A 20,892-nucleotide genomic window follows, 5' to 3' on the forward strand; every position below is an offset into this window, starting at 1 on the left:
TACTCTCTTCTTTCTAGGTTTTTAGGATACCACTTTCTCCTGACCCTCTTCCTACCTACCTGACCACTCCTTTGTCCCCTTTCTTGCATCCTCCAGTAGATTATACCCTTTAACTGTAGGGGTCTCTCAGGGTTCTTTCCTGTGCCTTTTTCTCTTCTCCCTCAATGCTAGTTCACTTGGTGATCTCATCAGCTCCTGAGGACTTAATTATCATCTTTATGCTGATGATACTCAAATCTATTTTTCCTGCCCCATTCTCTCCGATGACCTGCAATCTTGCATATCCAGCTACCTTTCAGGTATCTTACACTGGTTGTCCAGTAGACACCTTAAACTCAGTACGTCCAACCCTCACTGCCTCCTACCTTCCTATTACTGTAAAGGGCAACACCCACCTCTAGTCCCTCTGGCTCACAACTTAGGAGTTATCCTGGATTCCTCACTATCTTCAAGTGCCTGTCAATTTCACCTTTGCAACATCTCTCAAATATGCCCCCTTCTCTCCTCTGATACTGCCACCACTCTAGATCAGGCCTTTATTTCCTCATGCCTTGATTACTGCAATAGCCTACTGGTAAGTCTGCCTGACTTAAGTCTGTCCCCATTCCAGTCCATCCTCCATTCAGCCACTAAAGTGATTTTCCTAAAAAGAAGGTCTGATTTTGTCATTCTCCATGCCCCATCCCCCCCACCCTCAACTTCAGGTAACTCCAGGTATTTCCTATGTAGGAAATAGGAAATGTTCTGTTTGGCATTCAAAACCCTTCATAACCTAGCCCCCTCCTACCTTTCCAATCTTCTTATACCTTACTCCCAAACACTTACTCTTCAATACAGTGACACTGTCCTCCTGGCTGTTCTACAAAAAAGACGCTCCCATCTCTTAGCTCTGGGCATTCTCTTTAGCTGTCTCTCAGGTATAGAATGCTCTCCCTCTTCTGTTCCAGCTACTGACCTCCCTGCTTCCTTTAAGGCCCAACTAAAATCCTACCTTCTACAGGAAACCTTCTCCCACTTCTCTTAATTCCAGTACTTTCCGTTTTTTAGTTACTTCATATTTATCCTGTACATAGCTTTTTCGTTGTACAGTCATTTCAGTTGTATCCAACTCTTTGTGACCACATTTAGAGTTTTCTTGGCAAAGATATTGGAGTGGTTTGCCATTTCTCCAGCTCATTTTACAGGTGAGGAAACTGATGCAAACAGGGTTAAGTGACTTGTCCAGGGTCACATAGCTAAAAAGTTTCTAAGGCCACATCTGAACCCAGGTCTTCCAGACTCTAGGCCTAGCACTCTATCCACTGTACCACCTAGTTGCCCTAAAGTACATAGCTTAGTTTGTATATATTTGTTTGCATGTTGACTCCCTTGTTAGCTTTAAAGGTCGTTGAAGGCAGGAACAGCCTTTTGCCTCTTTTTGTATTCTCAGTCCTCAGCACAGTGCCTAGCACATAGTAGGTGCTTAATAAATGTTTATTGAATTAGATTGAATTGAATTGAACATGTAATAGGGCTAAACTAGAGGTCTTTCCAGTAAGATTAGTGGTAAAGCAAATATGTTTATTGTCATTGTTCTTTGACATAGCACTAGCAATGCTAGCTATAGCAACGTAAGAAAAATCATTTGAGAGAATAAGCACAAGTGAAGAAGAAACAAAATTATCACTTTTTTGTACTTTGAGAACCTTAGACAGTCAACTAAAATTCATGGAAATAATAACTTTAGCAGAATTACAGAATATAATTTAAAGAAGCAAAAGAACCTAGTAGCCTAATGTTTAATAAACCGGAAAACCCCTAACTACAAGGGTAAGGATTCATTATTTGATAAAATCTCCTGGGAAAATTGGATTGCAGTGTGGCAAAAATTAGGTTTAGACTAGCAACTCCCCTCTTATAAGATAAGCTACAAAAGGACAGATGACCTAGCTGTTGCTTTTGAATTCATAGTGACATTTGGGAAATTTGTTGTTTTTTTTTTCTCATAAGGAGTATATTTTGAGAAAATGATGTCTATATCTCTGAGGAGATATCAGGTAAACATACACTTTGGAGGAGATATGTATTCTATAAATCAAGTAAAATTGGGAAACTTTTATTTAAACAGTTTTTTGTAGTGCTTTTTCATTCTTTTACTTTCTGTTGGGTTTTGTTTTCAGATATCTAGTTCTGTCAGCACTATCTATCCATTTTTAGTTTAAAAAAATTTTTTTTTCACAGATTCTGCCTGTAACAGTAATTTCTAGCCCAGATTTTTCAACATCTCAGAATATCTTCAGCCATTTCAAAGGGCGTTATGATATTATTTTAGAAAAAAATAATAAAACAATCTATGCCATTTGCCATTTTAAAAAAAAATTGGGGTGATGGATGCTAAGAAATTAAAATATTAAACTCTTAGTGAAAATACAGTTAATTTTGAATTTATTGCATTATAATATTAAAGTTTTCATTTAAGCATCCACTTCTCCATTTTGTAGAATTTGGTTTTGTTTTTATAGAATTTATTTATTTTTTTTTAACAAATGAATATTTATTCATTCGATGGATACCACTTGAAGTAGGATGTTAATAAAATATAACCCTTAACAGAGTGAGGCCATAACCAATGTTTCTCTGAAGTCATGTCATCCATGTGTAAAATATTTGGTATGTGTACCATAATCAAGCTTCTGGATTGAGAGGGTAATTCTGACCTTTACCTCATGCTACTAGACCCAGAAAGAATGCTTCTCATGTGTACTTGTAATTATTTACTGGTTTTCCTTCAAACTTTTGTCATTGGATGAATTATTTTATGAGCAGGAAGACAAACATTGTATGGGGAGCGTTGATTAGGGTGCTATTAGTAAACTCTACCTAATAATGAAGCTCTTCAGAGTAGGGGAAATTGTAGCAAGAATAATCCAGGGATCCTTCTTAAAGTCTCTGTGTACTTTCTTCAAGGATGTCATTGTATAATGAAACCTGCATGAGATTCAGTATACCTGTTTTCTAATCCACTGTCTTAATATATTTCTTACCTTCTGCAAATAATTTAGCCAAGTCTGTTTCTTGACTTGTTATTTTAGTTTTAAAATGAGGTGGTTGGATTTGATTGTTATTAATAGCCCTTCTGTCTCTAAAATTTACCTTTTATTCCACCATTGTAGACCTCCTGTTCATTAAAATTTTTGTCTATCTCAGCCTTGTTTTTCTATAGTCATAAAAATTAAATAATGGATAAAATAATGCCCTAAGTTCATTGTGCTACTGATAATTCTTTTCACATTTATAGCTGGTATTTCCTAGTATCCCTTTGAAATTAAGTGGTGTCTAGCAGGAAAAAATACTTTTGTTAATGACAGCAGCATGTAAATGAAAACAGTAGCAAAAAACCTTCTTAGTTTCCTTACCTATTCCTCCACTTGGTCTACCTTTCACCCAGCTGCCAAAGTGGCCTTCCTTAAGCAGATTTGACCCTGTCACTTCACTTCTGTCCCCCCCCGCCAATTCTAGTGGCTTCCTATTACTTTCAGAATCAAACATAGAATCCTCTGGATTTTAAAGCCCTTAAATTCAGTTTATTAAATTTTTACTAAGTGCCTACTATGTGCTAGGCATTCCTTACCCTAAAGGAGCTTCCATTATAACGGGGAACGACAACACACAAAAGGAAGCTGAAAAGGGGATGGAGGAAGGGCCATCAGGTGGTACCCTGGTGCTTGGGCATAATGTTCTTGAAATCAGATAGTGTTGCTGATTGGAGAAATGGAGAGTCAGCTGGAAAAGTTGTGAAACTGCAGAGCCCTCTGTAATGGAAGGCTTTGGAAGGAGTTTATTGTTCCATCTTCCAGCCCTCCAATATGAGCTGAGAGGCAACTGAGGGAGTTAAAAGGTTAGGAGTGTCAAAACTGAGTCAATTCGAGTGGTGATGAGATTTCTGTTGATCAGCTTTTCCTGAGTGATGCATGATGGTAGCTGCTGATAGAAAATAGAGAGTTACCTGGAAAGTTCTGAGAGATAACCTCGCCTCTTCCCAGTTTTCTTACACTTTACTCCCCCTCCCTCCCCATTTGGGCATTAAATCAACTGGTTGTCCTAGCTTTCTCTTTCAAAGTCTCATTTAAAATAATCCCACCTTCTACAGCAAGCCTTTCCCAATCGCCATCCTCCATGTTAGTGCCTTCCCTCTGATATTATCTCCAGTTTATGTATATATCTTGTGTGTATCTGTTGTCTCCATTAGAATGTGACCTTCTTGAGGGCACATTTTTGTTTTTGCCTTCCTTTGTGTCTCCTTAAGACTTGGCACAATGTATGGTCCATGGTAGGTGCTTAATAAATGCTTGTTTATTTATTTACTTGATTAAAAATTCTCTGAACTAAAATTAATTGCAATGATTAATTTTGGTTCTAGCAAACAGTATGAACTATGTATTCCTTCTTGGTAGAAAGATAGGAGATTACCTTTGTGAAAAGGGTCATGTTGGGTCAGACATGATTATTTTGGTTGGTTTTGCTTAATTGTTTTTCTTTGCTATTTGGAAGTGTCTTCTGGGGTAGGGAGTGAGAAAGTTATGTTAGGAAATAACTGTTATTTAAAAACTATTAATTAAGAAAACCACATAAGAAATATTTTAGGCTTGACTGTCAATTATTGGTCATTTGTTGACCCATATTGTAGATGCTAAACACTCTACCATGTTGCATGCTGTCCTTCACAGCCATTCTCTTCTTTTTTTACCCTCATTTTTGTTACTTTTTCCTTCTTAAAAGACTTAACATTCAAAATATGTAATTTTACAGTTAAATCTGATGCTTTTTTTTTTCCACTTAGGTGTTAACTGCAAAATGGAAATTCTGATTGCACTGTGCCTGTTTATCTCCTTGGTAAAGGCAGATTCTAAAGCAATTACAACATCTCTTACTACAAAATGGTTTTCTACACCATTATTAATAGAAGCAAGGTAAGAAGCATGGTTAATTCTTTCACATGTTTGAGCTAAATAGAAAATAAATTTGACGATGGATGTATAATAAACCATTCTGGAATTATTATCATCAAAAGCATTTATTAAGTACCTTCTCAATGTGGAGCTATGCCATGTGCTATACAAAGGAAATTGGTTACTGCCTCATAGAAGAAGTGATTACAATGATGTGGCATAGATATTAATAAAATATATTAAGTAAAGGTTTTGAATAAATTAAGCTATTTACATTCTAACTAAAGTTTAGAAAGAATTTTATGTCAGTGACTCCTATTTGGAAAAAGTTTTCTGAGAAAATAGATGATTGATAAAGAAAGTTTGGAAAGATGGACAAGGAAGGGTATTGCAGCATAAAGACTTGGAGGTCATAATGAACAAAAGAAAATTGAGTGAATTTAGTTAATTCCCAATTCTTTAATTATGTTTAATTTTAGTGCTTTCTGGGTCCCTTACCTCTGCTCTCAGTGTGCTTAGTACTAAGCAGTATCATTAGATTTTATAGAAAGCCCATTTTTGGTGGGAGTGAGACAAGTAGAGAGAGAAATATAGGCATTTTGCCACTTTCATGGGGCCCAGTGTGGTGGAGGGAAGATTATGAATTGTTAATGTTGTGGTCACTTTATTTCACTAAAACTTTGGATGTATTATTGGGTGTATTTTGATGTGACCATTATAGTTTCTTCTCAACTTGAACTTTTTTGTTATTTTTACATTTCTCCTCAATTCCCAGAAAAATATGAAAGACTTACTGTGAAATACTGTGTTTTTTTTTTATACGTGGACAGCTTGCTTGACAAAGGAGAAAGCACTAATTGGCTTTTTCAGGAGTCCTTCAGACTTGCTATATAGTCCCAAGTCAGGGTCTTATTCAACTCTCTTGCCCCTTACTGTCCTCAATTACAATGTGATAATGCATACTTATTCTCAGTGATTCTATGATATTTCTTTTTTTTTTTTGTTAAAGTAAATTCATATTGTTTATTCCTTTAAGTTAGTAAACACAGAGACACATACTGATAGACAGACTGACAGGACAAATACAATACAAACATAGTGTGCACTTAATGACAGAGAGAGAGGGAATTAGCGCCAACACAAATTGGCTATTTATTATTATTCCGAGGCAGGGGGTTGGGGAATTTGCAAGGATCCAAGACCTGATAGTGTAACTGTATCTTGTGAGCCTTCCTCAAAGTGCCCCTGAGGTTGTACATTTAAAGGGGCAAGTCCCAATGAAGTTAAGTTCCTGAGTCCTTATCAGGACCATAGCCTTTAAGGGAACGGGAAGGGGGAAAGGGATTATTTGGAGCCTGGGAAAGAGTGCTGAAGCGGCTTTGTGAGCTTTAAGGGAAGAGGCTTCTGCCTTTCCTTCTCCCTCAGCCATCTCAGCAACCCAAAGATGAAAACATTCCCACTCCTGGCTAGATTTTTTTTGTTGGCTTTGAAACTTAATTTGGTTTTAAGATAAAGTAATTTTGACTGGTCAAAAGAACCCCTATTGTGGCCAGTATAATTTGGGGCTATCTTTAGCTAACTGACATCAGTGCTGGCAGAATTTGTGATTACCAGATTGTCAATGGCTTGATGTAAGAGGGGGCGGTCTTGTTAGCCAGATTTCTGGTTTTAGTTTCTGACTGACCCACAGCCAATTTCCCTAGATCGATCCTTACCAGAGGGTATCTAACATATACAGTAATGGAGTTTCTGAACCTCGACTTGATCCCTAACCCAGAGCTAGCGTAAAGGGAATTTTTTCAGACTTCAGCCAAACTAGTGGGAGGTCCATGGAAGCTGGGAATAGGACAACTTACCTGACCCTGTCAAAGTTAGGACTCTAGGAAAAAACAGATCCTGAGACACCCGAGTCACTAGCATTGCCAGGGTGGGGTGTTGTTTTCTCCTACTCCTTCAGTTCCATCTGAAGTCATGGCACTATTACTGTTGACCTGAAAGTTGGTTAAAGAGGCAACAAGCTAGGTGATAAGTAAATTCATATAGTTTATTCCCTTAAGTTAGCAACATGTACATGGAGCCAGAGCTTTAACTCTGACTCGATTCTATAATATTTCAATGGAACATCTTATTATATGGGAATTTCTTCTGCTCCAGATCACAACCTATCCATGATTTCTCATCCTATGTGATTCTTGGACATGTCTCCCATAAATAAATCATCCAGAGTTTTGACCCAACATACTGGAGGCCTTCTTCCAAGTCTTTTAGTATTTGATGGTAGATAGTTCCTCCAACAATCCCTCAGCTTTTATGAGTCAGAGGTCTTATATTTAGAGCTCCAGTAGTTAAACTAATATATATGTTGAGTCTAACAATTATGATTTTTTTTTTAGCAGTTCTGTCCCTTCTCCACCCCCCAACACCTTCCACTTCCTTTCTCACCATTCTGCTGATGTCACTGAAGAAGCTGAAGGAAGGGGTGTATCAGACAAATAAAGTTATTTTTATTTTTGTTTCATGAATTCAAAATTAAGGATTAATCACCTGCTGATTACCTTGCTGGTGGCTGGTCTTACCAAACTTAACCAGGTCTTTGGGCAGCAAGCATAGTCTTTTCCAGGCACTGTTCTCAATTCCCCTTTAGTTGGGTAGAATCTGCCAGAAATTGTATTTCGCTGTCATAGCCTTCAAGAAATCAAAGCCACCTCCATGCCTTGATGGTGCAGAAGGAAAAGACATATATGGAATATATGATAGTGATGAGAGAACTAATGGATAAAATTTTTGGAGAGGTTTGAGCCCTTCAAATATAGAAGCTGTGTTACATGTAAAGTGTTCTTATAAACATTTTCCAAATAGTGCTCTATGAGATTCTGGTATTCTATAGCATGTGAATAGAGGTTTTTGTAAGCAAATTTTGATGCTGATATTTTTCCCTGTATAAAATAGTTACTGTGAAATTGTGTATGTGTTAAAATACTTGTTATAATTTTTCATTATTAAAAAAGTTTGATTTCCTTTATTTTGTTTTAAAATTTTCCCAACATCCTTTTATCCTCGAGATATTATAACTCTCAAGTTCCTTAGACCAACATTTTTGTCTTCTGTCAGTAGATCTACATAGGTAGAGAGTGTTCTTTGGACAAATTAGTTTGGAAAATACTCTTAATAGAGTGTTTATGTAAGTGACTTGAGATCCCTGGATGTTCTTGGCATAACTGGATTACTTCTTTTTTTTGATTCCTTGTATTATAATTTTAAAGACCTTGTCTAATTTAATTCCAGATTAGTGAAATTTGCTAACATCTTTTTGGTAATTTTTTATCACTGTTCAGTTATCCAGTGTTTCTTGATAATCTGCTTAAAACTTATGCTGAACTTGTATTTCATTACTCATGTTTTTTACTCAGTGTAGCCTTCAGATATTAAATAGTGTCGTTAGCCATTTTTTCTTAGAAACTTGGGAGAAAAGAACTTATTTTTAAAATATTGTGTTCCTAAGACTTTTTTGCTTCTAAAACGAAACCAAAAGCCTTTTTGATTTTTTGAAATGCCTTAACATAAAAATTAAAAAGAACATAAGCTGCAGAATAGCCCCAAACCACTTAGCAGCCACTGTCCATACACTGTGCCCAGCCTGGCCAGAAATTTTTTCTTATTTTCATATTGTTATCTATTGTTATTTTGGGCTTGCCCTTTAGGGTATTAAGAAGGGAGTATGTTGTGATTGTCATTCTTGGTACCTTTATATATTAGCCATTTCCAATTTCTAGAAACCCATATCTTCTCCTTTATTTCTTTCCCCTCACAAATATTTTTTGTGCCTTTTTTTCTTCCCTTCTACCCACAGTGATTTCTCCAAGTATCTTTCCTCTTTGGCCTCCCCTATTTCAGACTACCACTTCACCCACTTTTAAACTGAGATCATGGTCAGACTGGTTGAATTTGAAAGTGAATTAGCTCTGTTCATTCAAAGTCATCCCATCTCTAGAGAATGGTCCTAGGTTTCTATTTCTGAATTTGGAAAAAAAAAAACTCAGGTTGCTGTCTGGGTGTGGCCAAGGGTCTCTAAAGCAGACAGAGATTATTAGTCTCTCTAAGAATTCTGGGTATATTGTGAGAGACGTTTTTGTCTTTACTACAGGAGAAGAAATGTAGTAGTTAGAAACGTGATATAACTAAGTTCTTTTTAACATCCTTGTTAAGAAAAGATAGCTTTCATGCTAATTAGTCTCCTCATAACTGACATTTCAAATTCTAAAAAAATATGATATAGTAAGGCAGCCCCTTGACTGTCTTTTTAATTTGGCTTTTAAAATAACTGCTTATAAAGGATGCTAAACAATTTTCCTTTTTTTTTTTTTTGTAGACTAAGTATCATGGAGTCATAGTGTGGGCTAGGTCATGTTGAAATTTCTCAGCTACAAGTTAAGGCTTAATTTAAAACTACCTTTTTCTATGATTAACCTTGTAGAAAAATTCTTGTCAGTTTTTATGTCCATATTTGTGTATGAGTTAATTATTACAGTGTATACAATATATAAGATATTTAGGTTCCGGGGAAACTAATTCATTGTACTAGGAACAATGTTAAAAGCAGGTGGTAAAAGTAATACTTTAGGTTTATGTTTGAGTGTCTTTTAATGAGTGGGTAGAGATAGCCATATTACTTTTAATTGGATAGCTGTGAGAGGTAGAGATCCCTTTTAAAAGATTTATTATAAATATTAAATATCAATACAATCAATTAAACTTGCTTTAAATTTAAACAAATGAATTTCTCTATATAAAATGTCACAACTGTGTCTCTCAAGAGTTTCTTTGCCTCTTTCCCATTTTTTTTCTTTATGATTGTGTATATTCTGTTCTTTTGTTTCTGCTTTTTTCTTTGCATTATCATAATGCATATATTTCTATATTTCTTTATATTCCTCATAGTATTCCATTACATCAATATATCAGAATGTATTTAGCTCTTACATTGTTGGACATTGAATGTACTTCCAGTTTAAAAAAATTTCTTTTTATTGATATCTTTTGTTTATACTTTACCTTCATTTCCTAATGTATATACCTCTGTTCCTTACATGAGCAAATAAAAATTTGGAAAAAAGTAGCTTAGCCAAACTAATCAACATACAAAAAAATGCTTTCAGTTTTTTTTAAATTAAATTTTAATATTCTTTTCTTGCACTTAAGTCTATCATTTAGCTGAAATTCACTGAGGTGTGTGCTGTGAGATGTAGAAGTTTCCTTCCAAATTGCTGATTGGTCTTTCTAAGTATACCAATTTCTATTTCCTAAAGAAAATGTATACTAATCTCCTATATTTATTTGGCTGCCTGATATCTCTATTCTATTTCTCTGTTTTTTGACTGATAATGTTGATGGTAATGCTTTGTAATATATTTTAAAGTCTTGGAAGGGTTCCTTATAATTATGTATTGGTCTCTTCTCCCTAAACAACTCTAGACTGTACTTTTGGAAAGTTTTGGTCCAGAGAACCTAAAAGCTAATTTTCTTAGCCCTACATGATATTTAGTACTCATAAGACTTTAGAATACATAAAACATATTTATTTGGTGAGGTAAATGAAAAATAAAATGATCAGAAAATATTTTCTGTAATTGTTTGAGAGACAGATATTTATTCTTTATTGTGATAGCATCCTGCCAACCTTCAGGCCTTATATCTCTTGTTATCATGCCCTCTTTATGAACTGGTACTTTATATCCTCTTTGCTTGTATACAAAGTAAATACTCATTAACTTGATTTGTGTAATTAATGTATTTGTTTACAAACTTCAATACTTAAATAATCTGTGGTATCATTGATATAAATTATTCTCCCCACATATTCAGATTGTAACCCATTCAACAGGCCTGCCTGTCCTGTGCAACTCTTGTCCTCCCATGCATCCTTCATTGGGGTGCCTAGTCTGCTAAGGTCCATATTCTAGGAAGGATAAAACAAGATAATATTTGTAAAGTGCTTATCATAGTGCCTGCTACATAGTAGGTGCTATATAAATGTTAGCTGTTATTATTATTATCTCTCGATAGTTTGTATGTTATAGGAGAGCAGATGGGCTATCTATCAGTTATCTCTTATTCTCTCCCTGAGTGACCAGCTCTTCTCTTTTTCCATAAATACATTTATCTAACATCTTTTATGTTGCTTTTCTTGTATGTCTTAATTTATGATGTGTTACAACCCATTGTATAACTCTCTTTTGCTCCTTGGGTGACCCTCAACTTTAATTCTGTAGGGCCTAGGGAATTCTGTGACTCAAAGCAATACAGCATAACTAGAAGAATAGTGCTGTTAAAGAAAAATAAAAGAACCCCCAATTGAATGTGAACTCCTTGAGAGTAGGTACAGTTTTTCTTTTGTCTTTGTATCCATGGTACCAAGGACAGTGCCTTGCACAGAAAAGATACTTAACAAATGTTTCTTGAATTGGTTTGGATAGAAATAGATGAAACTTTTGTTTCAGAGAGAACCTTGGCATTATTAAAAGCACTTCAGTTTCCCAAAATCTTTCCAGTCCAGTGTCTTTCCACTTATTTAATTCTAGGTCCAATTCATTGTCTATTTTCAATATTTATTCTAGATCAATCAACAAATATTTGTTAAGCATGTACTATCAGCTGGACACTGTGGTAGGGACCAAGGATTTTCACAAAAATGAAACATCCTCTACCCTTAAGAAGCTTCATATTCTCTTTCACCTTTTCTCATTACTCTCTTCTCTTTTTTTTCTCCCTTTCTGTCCTTCCCCTCTTCCATCTCTCTTTCCCTCCATTCCTCTTGCTTTCTTTCTCTCTTCTCTTTGTATTGTGGACCAGCTCTCTGGATTTACCTGCATATCAGAGTTTGGAGGAAAAACATTCTTCATTTGAGGCAGCTAGGTGGCACAGTGGATAAAGCACTGGGCCTATAGTCAGACTTGAATTCAAATTTGACTTCAGATGCTTATTAGTTCTGTAACTCTGGGAAGGTCACTTAACTTTTGCCTGTCTCAGTTTACTCATCCATAAAATGGGAAATAGTATCTACCTCCCATAGTGGTTGAGATAATGAAATAATATTTGTAAAAATAAGATAATATTTTTAAACTACTTACCAGAGTACCTGGCACTTAATGTAGTAGGCACTTAATGATTGCTTATTTCCCTCTTTCATCCACTTGGTTTTTTAAAACTCTTTGGAAAATTAGACCAAATTCTTCTGAATGATAATACATTTTACTTAGGATACTTGGGCAGTTTTCTGGGCCTTAATACAATTAGCCTAATGTTGTCCACAAACCATGAGCATCGCGTGGGCCTTACCATCTATGGGTTATCCCTCTTACGTTTAGTCCCTTTACTAGACATCCTCTGTGATGGTGGCAGAGACCTTTGTCAAGCTTTAACCCATTCCTGATGACAGTAAGGTTCTCGCACTACCTGCCTTCCTTCCTACTAGCTTCTTCTGTGTCAGTGTTTCCTTTTATGCCTCATTTGTATGAGATAATTACTCCTTTTTATCTCTCCCTACACAATTTTATTATTTTATAATCATACCATCATACTCAGCTCAGCCGACGCCTTTCTTTCAAACTGTTTATAATGATTTTAATGACAATCATGAGTACTGCTAATATTTTACGTATAAGAAGTAAACAATTTGACCTTATTGAATCCCTTATAATTGGTCTTTAATGTTCATTTTATATTTCTCCTGGATGTCATATGTTGAAATTTCCCTTAAGTTCTAGGGGTTTTGTCACAAAAACCTGAAAGTCTTTGAGTTTGTTAAATGTCCATTTTTTTCATTCAGGATTATACTTCACTTTTCTGGGTAAGTTACCCTTGATCGTAACTCCAGCTCTTTTGCTCTATGGAATATAGTATTCCAAGACCTATGGTCCTTCAGTGTAGTAGCTGCTAGGTCTTGTATAGTCCTTCTTGTAGCTCCTTGATATTTCAGTTGTTTTTTCCTTGTTGCTTTCAATATTTTCTCCTTAACTTGGGAGCTTTAAAACTTGGCTATGGTATTTCTGTAAGTTTTCTTCCTGGAATCTCTTTCAGGTGGTGATTGGTCGATTTTTTCTTCTATTTCTACTTTGCCTTCTTGTTCTAGAACTTCAGGGTAATTTTCCTTGATAATTTCTTGTAATACTGTAGCAAGAGTCCTTTTTTTTTTTTTATCGTAATTTTCAGGTAGTCTAACTGTTCTTATATTATTTCTCCTAGATCTGTTCTCCAGATCATTTGTTTTTCTGATGAGATGTTAAACTTTCTGTTTTATTTATTCATTTTTTTTATTTTGTTTTATGATTTCTTGGTGTCTTAGAATGTCACTAGCCTCTTCTTGCCCAATTCTAGTTTTCAAGGGATTATTTTCTTCCTTAAGTTTTTGATTCTTTATTTCTAGTTGGTTGACTTTCTTTTCATAATTTTCTTGATTTTCTTGGAATTTTTTTTTTTTTTTGGCAAGGCAATGGGGTGAAGTGACTTAAGGGCACACAGCTAGTAAGTGTCAAGTGTCTGAGACCAGATTTGAACTCAGGTCTTCCTGAATCCAGGGCCAGTGTTCTATCCACTGTGCCATCTATCTTCCCCCTCTTATTTGATTATTTAAAGTCCTTTTAAAGTTCTTCCAAGGACTCTTTTGTGCTTGGGACATTTTACGTTTCTCATTGAAAAAAGAGTGGCTTTTTTAGCTCCATTATCTTCCTCTGAATATGAACCCAGATCTTCTCTATCCCCATGGTAGCTGTCTATGGTTGGGTTCTTTCTCCTTTGCTTACTCATTTTTATTTATTTATTTTTTGTTTTATTTTGTTTTTAGCAGCTCAGTGTAATCAGGTTGTAGTCCCAAGGTATGGAGAGTGATGCCCTAAGCCTCAGGTCCTTAGTGTTGTTTTCTAAGGTCTATTTCGAGGCCCAAACTTGGGTTCTCCTCTCCACTTCATGGCTAGGGCTCCCAGCCACAATGTCCCACAAATAATCTTGCTCCCTGCAGTCCCTTGGATGGCTGCAAACTACGGGTATCCCCTCTGCCTCGGAACTGAAACCAAGGATCTGCTCTCCTGCAAGTGCCCACAGCCAGTGGGGTCCTTGCCCCTCACTGTTGCATTCAAGAGGTGTATGCTAGCTCCTTCTCCCTTGCAGTGGCAGCCCAGGCCAGGACAGCACAGCTGTGCTTGGAGTCCCTCAACAGTGAAAGTTCCTTCAGTCTTTCCTACTCTGCAGTCAGGTCAGATTATCACACTATCTGCGAGATGACAGTTTCTAAGGCTGAGGCTACTTAGCCTCTCAGCCCAGTTGTGCCCAGGGCTTGTGGTTTGTTGATTCTGCAGAGTAGGCTGGGAGGTGTTTGCACTTCAGGCAAGTGGAACCTCTGCCCCTGGAAGTCTGGTCTGTCCTGGGGTCTTCTCAAAACAATTGCTTTACCCCACATTTATTTCTGCTGCTCCAAGGTGATGTTCTGTCTTTTTTGTGGAGGAAATTTGGAGAGCCCAAAGTTTTCTGACCTACTTCACCATCTTCCCAGAATCCTCCAAGTTACTAAATTTTAAAAGTGTATCTTGATCTAATTTTGAGAGACTTACTGGTTTTTTTGAATAACAGGTTAATACCCCATCATCTTCCACAGGGAATATAAGGACATTTGCTGTAATTATTTTCATGATGGTTTTCTTACAAGTACTTATCATGAATCTTGCAAAAATGAAATGACCAAATATCCTATGAAATGATATTTCTTGTTGCTGAAATGACATTTCTTGTTGCTTTTTGTTCCATGATAAAACCAACTAGGTCAACTCCCTTATTTCTTTCTTCAGGGAGAACCTGTGAATTCTCCTTCCTTTTGGATGCAAATTCTTTTTCTTTTCTGGATTCATTTATAGCAAGAATATTACAATTGATATGATCTAGTTCCTGAAGTGGTATACCTATTCTTTGGTTATTAGATAGTTATTTGACATTATCTAAGTTAATGTTTATAACTGTGATTTTTAATATTATGCATCCTCTTTCCTATTGCTTTGTCACCCTTGTTGCAAAAACAGAAGGGGCTTGAATAAGACTGAGTATGAATTTATGGGATATGAGCCTTTCTGTACTTAGGCAGGTCTTGGAAAAGCATATTTGGTCTGTTGCTTATATTTGATTTCATATATACATACATGCACACACATAATAAAAACAAATGTGTTTGCATGTGTGTACACATACACATCTTCATATTGTGTATGTGTGTATTATATATGTGTGTATATATATATACACACACACATTTACACACACACATATATATACACACACACTCACGTACTTTTTTCTATGTACTTTTTGTCTTTTTGTTAGAATGTAAGCTTATTGTGAGTAGAGATCTTTTCATTCCTTGTATATGTATCCCCCAGTGCCTAGTATAGAGTTTGGCACATAGTAGGTCCTTTAAAAATACTTGCTGATTTATTGGATTATACTTAAAGCCTCATCCGGCATGGTAGAAGCTGTTAGAAATTGCCTTCTGCTGGCATTGCCTGGTGTTTACAATGAGGCATTCAAGTAGAATTTTTGAAATGTGAAGCAAAATACTGACTTGAAGTTTTCATAGCTTATATACTATCGTACTCCATTGGAAGAAATTTAAGAAACTTAGATATTATCTTTTCTCATATCTCCCAACAAATTCAATACACAGAGCCATTATTGGAATTGAATATTTCTTACCCTTTACGTCATGTTCCTACTTGACAGTGTTTTGAATCTCTGGAGCTTTTTAAACTTTCCTTTTTAATGGGCTTCTCAACTGACTTTAATCATTTCTACTCTTCTCTTATTCCAAACTTCTCTTATTCCAAACTTTATAAACAGTTATTGAATCATTCAGTGCTTTTCTCATTTACTTGCATTAGAATCTGAATTAGGAAACTATCAACTTTGTTAACTGTTTTGCTTTCTTTATTACTGTAGTTTTTGCTGGTTGATTTTAAAGATTTTTTTTCCCCCTCCTTTTGACATTTCCTACTTTTCTCTCAGTGAATTTTTAGCAGAAGACAGTCAAGAGAAATTTTGGAATTTTGTAGAAGCCAGTGAAAATATTGGATCAACGGATCATGATGGTAAAATTGCAGTAAATGCTGCTTTGACTTTTTTTTTGAATGTTGTTTCTCTCTTATATTGTGGTTTCCTTTGTTGTATAAGAAGCATAAAAGATACCGAAAAAAAAATTTTTGTTAAATGACTTAAGTTGAGAAGTAGTAGAGTCAGGACAGAGCAATAGTAGCTTAGATACAATTTATAGCCATTATTTTAGAAGTGATTTCTTTTTCCTTGTATTTTTGTACTAAATGGCTGAAGCAAAAAAAAAGTTTAAATATTTTCTGGTGATGAAATTTATTGTAGGTTATTCAGTAAATAACAAACAAGTTTTTGACTTGAACATGTTTTAGCCATTGGTCTGGGAAATGTAGTAAGAGAAACTCACCTTAATTTGTGGACTAATTATTAATGTTGTACACAGTGTGTTCCATTATGTATATTTATGAATACAAGTATTCTTTGTACAAGCTAAAAAGCTCAGGTAGAACTTGAGTAGCAGAATGTCAAATTCAGTTCTGAAGTTATGTGGTCTAAGCATTAACAGTCTTTAGGGCTATTAAAATATACCTAATGTTTGAAACCTGTACCTTCAGATTTTACTTTTATAACTGAGAACTAGCTAGAATTGTTTGAATTCTCAAAAATCAGGTTGCTTATTATTAAGTCAAATTTATATAATTGTGCTTTATAATGAAATTTGAAGTCTGTTATATTATAATTAACAATTGTAATATATGGTATGTGGTATTTTTGACTGATAGAAGTTGGTTATGGAAATGTTTCATTTCCTTGAACAAATCAGGAAAATTTTCTTTTTTTTAAAGCTTTTATTTATCAAACAGTGAGGTCTTTTTTTGATATTTCTTATTACTTTCTTAACAGTTTTCATCATTCGTTTTTAAAATTTTGAGTTCCAAATTCTCTCCCTCCATCTCTACCCCCCTCATTGAGAATGCAGGCAATTTGATATAGGTTATTCATGTGTAGTCATACCAGACATATTTCCATTTTAGTCGTGTTGTAAATTGTCTTACTTTTCCATTGCAAAGCTCTCTCCAAAGCTTTCCAAGTAGCCAATACCCTTTTATACTTTTCCTCTTCCATTCATTATGTCCACTACTCCTTTCTTCCACTCTCTACTAAGGACTTTCTCAGAATAGAGGCCATTTTCTATGAGCTCCTTCTCTCCTCTATATCTCTTATATTCCATTAATCCCCTGTTCTCTTTTCCATTGCCTCCTTAAAGAGGTGGCCTTCATGTAACCTTGATTCCATCTATTTCCCTTTTCTTCAGTAGGGTAACCCACAATTTATTCCCCCTCTTAATCTTCAGTCCTTTCCTTCTGTCTAGGACCCCACCCATACCTCAGTCCTGGGGAAAAAAAACAAACAATGTCTTTATACCTTCAAACTGTCATCCCATATAGGTCTTCTCTTTCACAGTTAAACTACTAAAAAAAAAAAGCTATCTGTATATATTTCTTCCGCGGACTCTTCTTTGCAGTGTGACTTCTGACCTTACCTGTTACCTGAAAAATTTCTCTCCAAAGTTATTGATGATTTATTGATGGCCACATCTGTTTTCCTTTTCTCAGTCCTTCTTCTTTTGACTTCTCTGCTGCCTTTTACACCATGGAACCCTCTCTTCCTGGGTACTTTCTCCTCTGGGAGTTTTTATGACACAGCTGTCTCTTGGTTTTCCTCCTACATGTTTGACTCTAACTTCTAGATCTACATTCACATCACGCTCCTTAACTGTGGCTGTATCCTGAGCCCTTTTCTCTTCTTTTTCATTGAGTGACATCAGTTCTTGTGGCTTTATAATTATTGCCTGTATGCAGATGACTTTCAACATGTTTATGTTCAGCTGTAGTCTCCCTCTGTAGCTCCAGTCATACATCCACAAATGCTTTTTGTATGTTCCAAACTTAATATGCCTGAGGCATCTCAGACTCAGTTTGTTCCAAATATAATTTCTTATCTTCCTCCTCAAACCTAGTCCTTTTCCAGACTTCGTTTTTTTCTGTTTAATGCACTACCATCTTTCCAATAACCCAGCTGCTGTTATTGTCTTTGACCCCTCACTTTCCCTCACATCACATATACAACTAGTTTGCCAAATCTTGTCCTTTCCTCTCTATGCACATGGCTACTGCCTTTGTTCAGGTCTTTATCACTTCTCACCTAGACTGTTGCCATAGCTTCCTAATTGATCCTCTTAACTCAATTCTCTCCCTTTTTCAGTCTGCTCTCCATACCGTAGCCAACATGATTTTCTTGGTCTAGTTTTGACCCTATCAGTCCTTTACTAAATAATCCCTATTGTTTCCCTCTTGTTCCTTTGATTAAATATAAACTTCTGCTTGGCATTTGAACCCCTTCACAACCTGGTCCCAACCTGTCTTTCTAGTTGTATTGTAGGTTGTTTGTCTTCCTTCATATTACCATGCAGTCAGACTGGCATTTTTGCTGTTCCTCTACAAGATGCCCTTTCTCTTGGCTCTGTGCTTTTGCGTTGGCTCCCCCCATGCCTGAAATGTGTTTCCTTCTCACCTCAGCCTCTTTGGAATACCTTGTCTTTTCAAGAATCAGCTTAAAACACCACTTTCTACATGAAGTCTTTCTTGATTACCCCAGATGCCAGTGCCCTACTGCCCAAAGTTGTCTTGAATTTATTTTGCATCTGTTTTATGCACTTATTTACTTATGCATTCTCTCTGATGGAATGTGAGCTCCCTGACAACAGAGATTGATTACTTTTTGTCTTTATTTCACCAGAATGTTGCACAGTACCTGGCACATAGTAGGCACTTATTAAATCCTTATTGATTGACATAATAGGTGCTTAATAAATGCTTGTTGGTTGATTGGAAAGCACAACTGTAATTATATGATAACTTAGATATAATAATTTTTACATATAGTAATATATTTGATCATTTATAATCAAGTACAGTTCTTGATTCTTTGTTTTCTTCTTTGCCAGGTACTGATTATTCCTATTACAATGAACTATTGAAGACAGCATTTCATTATCTGTCACCTCTTCAGCAGAACTTGCTGAAATTTTCTCTGTCGCTTCGCTCCTACTCAGCTACAGTTCAAGCCTTCCAGCAGGTTAGTATGCAACAGTACCTTTATAGAACAACTATTCCAATAGAATCATAATATGATTAATCTGTACATTGAGTATATATTAATTGGTTAATCTGTACATTGAAGATATACAAAATGCCTGTTTGAGATCTCTAGTTCAAACTAACTTCTTGTTTATATGTAGTAATCTTTATTTTTAACTGTTACATCATAAATTCTGTTTGGGAATTTTATCTCACCCATTTTGGATGAAAAAAGCAGAATATATTTCACCTAAACTATCCCTGTTCCAAAATGACACACTCCCAAACTCCTAAGACAAATAGTTTTGTGAGTGTGCCATTTCTTTGCTCACTTCTCTTTATTTCTATATGGCCATGTCATTTTTTTGTAAACAGATTAAATTACAGAACTATAACTGATCTCATAATACCTTTTCCTTTTCCTATCTCATTACATCCAAATATGTGAACCTACATTTAATTAAACTTGCAGACGTGCATATCTCATTAAACCCTTATATTTATGTCTGTCATTATACATCCATTGAATTTGTGCATCTTGTTTTGTCTTTCCCTTAGAACATTTCATTAAGCTCTTTATATAATTAAACCTTTTCCACTTAGCCTTCCCTTGGTCTCTTTTCTGCTTGCCACAGCTCATTTTTTGGGGGGCATTTACCATTCTTTTTATTTGCATTCATATTACATTTCATGGCTCATTTAACTAAAGTGAATTGCCTATACCTTTGAAGTTAAAATTAATGTTTTTAATATTTTCAAGTTAGACTCCATTTTGCGGATATCTTGTTACTGTTTGAGACATTGAATCAGAATCATAGAGTGTTAGAACTGGAAGAGACTTTAGAAATGACCTACCCTCATCCCCTCATTTTACAGACTTAGAGAGACAGCACCTTTGAATTTAGATAATGGGGTTGGGTGTTTGGAAATGGTAGGATTGCATCCGTAGTCGGACTATTATATCTTCTTTTTGGCTAGAGAGTATTTTTAAAAATTACTTTTATTTTGCCTGGCAGATAGCAGCTGATGAACCTCCACCGAAAGGTTGTCACTCATTCTTTTCAGTGCATGGAGAGAAGACTTGTGATTTTGACACACTTGGAGCCCTTTTACAGACAGCATCTAAAAGGTAGAGTGTGTGTCTCTGATATTTTCCTCTGTCAATAACGTGTAATCTTAGGACTGTAGATCATAGATTTCAGAGCTGAAAAGAACCTCAGAGGCCATCAAGTCCAAGCCTCTCACTTTATAGATGAGGGAACTGAGGCACACAGAGCTTTAAATGATTTGCTCCGAGGTCATATGACAATTAAGTGTCTGCAGTGAGATTGAAACTGAGGTCTTCCTGACTTCAAGTGTAGTGTTTTACTCATTACACCATGTGGCATACTCATATATAAATTATGTCATAATGTGTTATTTTTCTTTTAAAATTTATTCTTTGTTATTTAATGTTTCCAGTATCCATTGACCATTATACTATTATTTGTATCTTAGGATAATGTACCAGGTTTGTTTGTTAACTTCATTTTAAAAATTAGGATTTTTAAAAAAGCATTACAAATGTGATATTATTCTATGAAAATATAGTTTTCAAACAATTAAGACTAAATAATTTAAACTAAATAGTTAAAATTTTATTAGAATATTCTATCAGTAATTAAAAAGCTATTTTCCCCACAGTTAGGTGATTTGTGGAAGCTAAATGGAAGAGGTAGATATTTTTTAAATTAAAAAAAATT

The 20,892-nt window shown here is 35.4% G+C and overlaps 1 protein-coding gene across 1 annotated transcript in view; it reads left to right on the plus strand.

Annotated features, from left to right (window-relative positions):
- The window catches only part of UGGT1 (UDP-glucose glycoprotein glucosyltransferase 1), a 98,533-nt gene that overhangs the window by 7,129 nt on the left and 70,512 nt on the right, over positions 1-20,892 (plus strand). The window contains 4 exon segments of the mRNA XM_027854658.1: positions 4,820-4,949; positions 15,969-16,051; positions 19,018-19,148; positions 20,167-20,279. Of these exon segments, the coding sequence (XP_027710459.1) occupies positions 4,820-4,949; positions 15,969-16,051; positions 19,018-19,148; positions 20,167-20,279 (457 nt within the window).

The sequence above is a fragment of the Vombatus ursinus genome, unplaced genomic scaffold, assembly GCF_900497805.2.
Source record: "Vombatus ursinus unplaced genomic scaffold, bare-nosed wombat genome assembly UNPS02010548.1, whole genome shotgun sequence".
Classification (NCBI taxonomy): Eukaryota; Metazoa; Chordata; class Mammalia; order Diprotodontia; family Vombatidae; genus Vombatus; species Vombatus ursinus.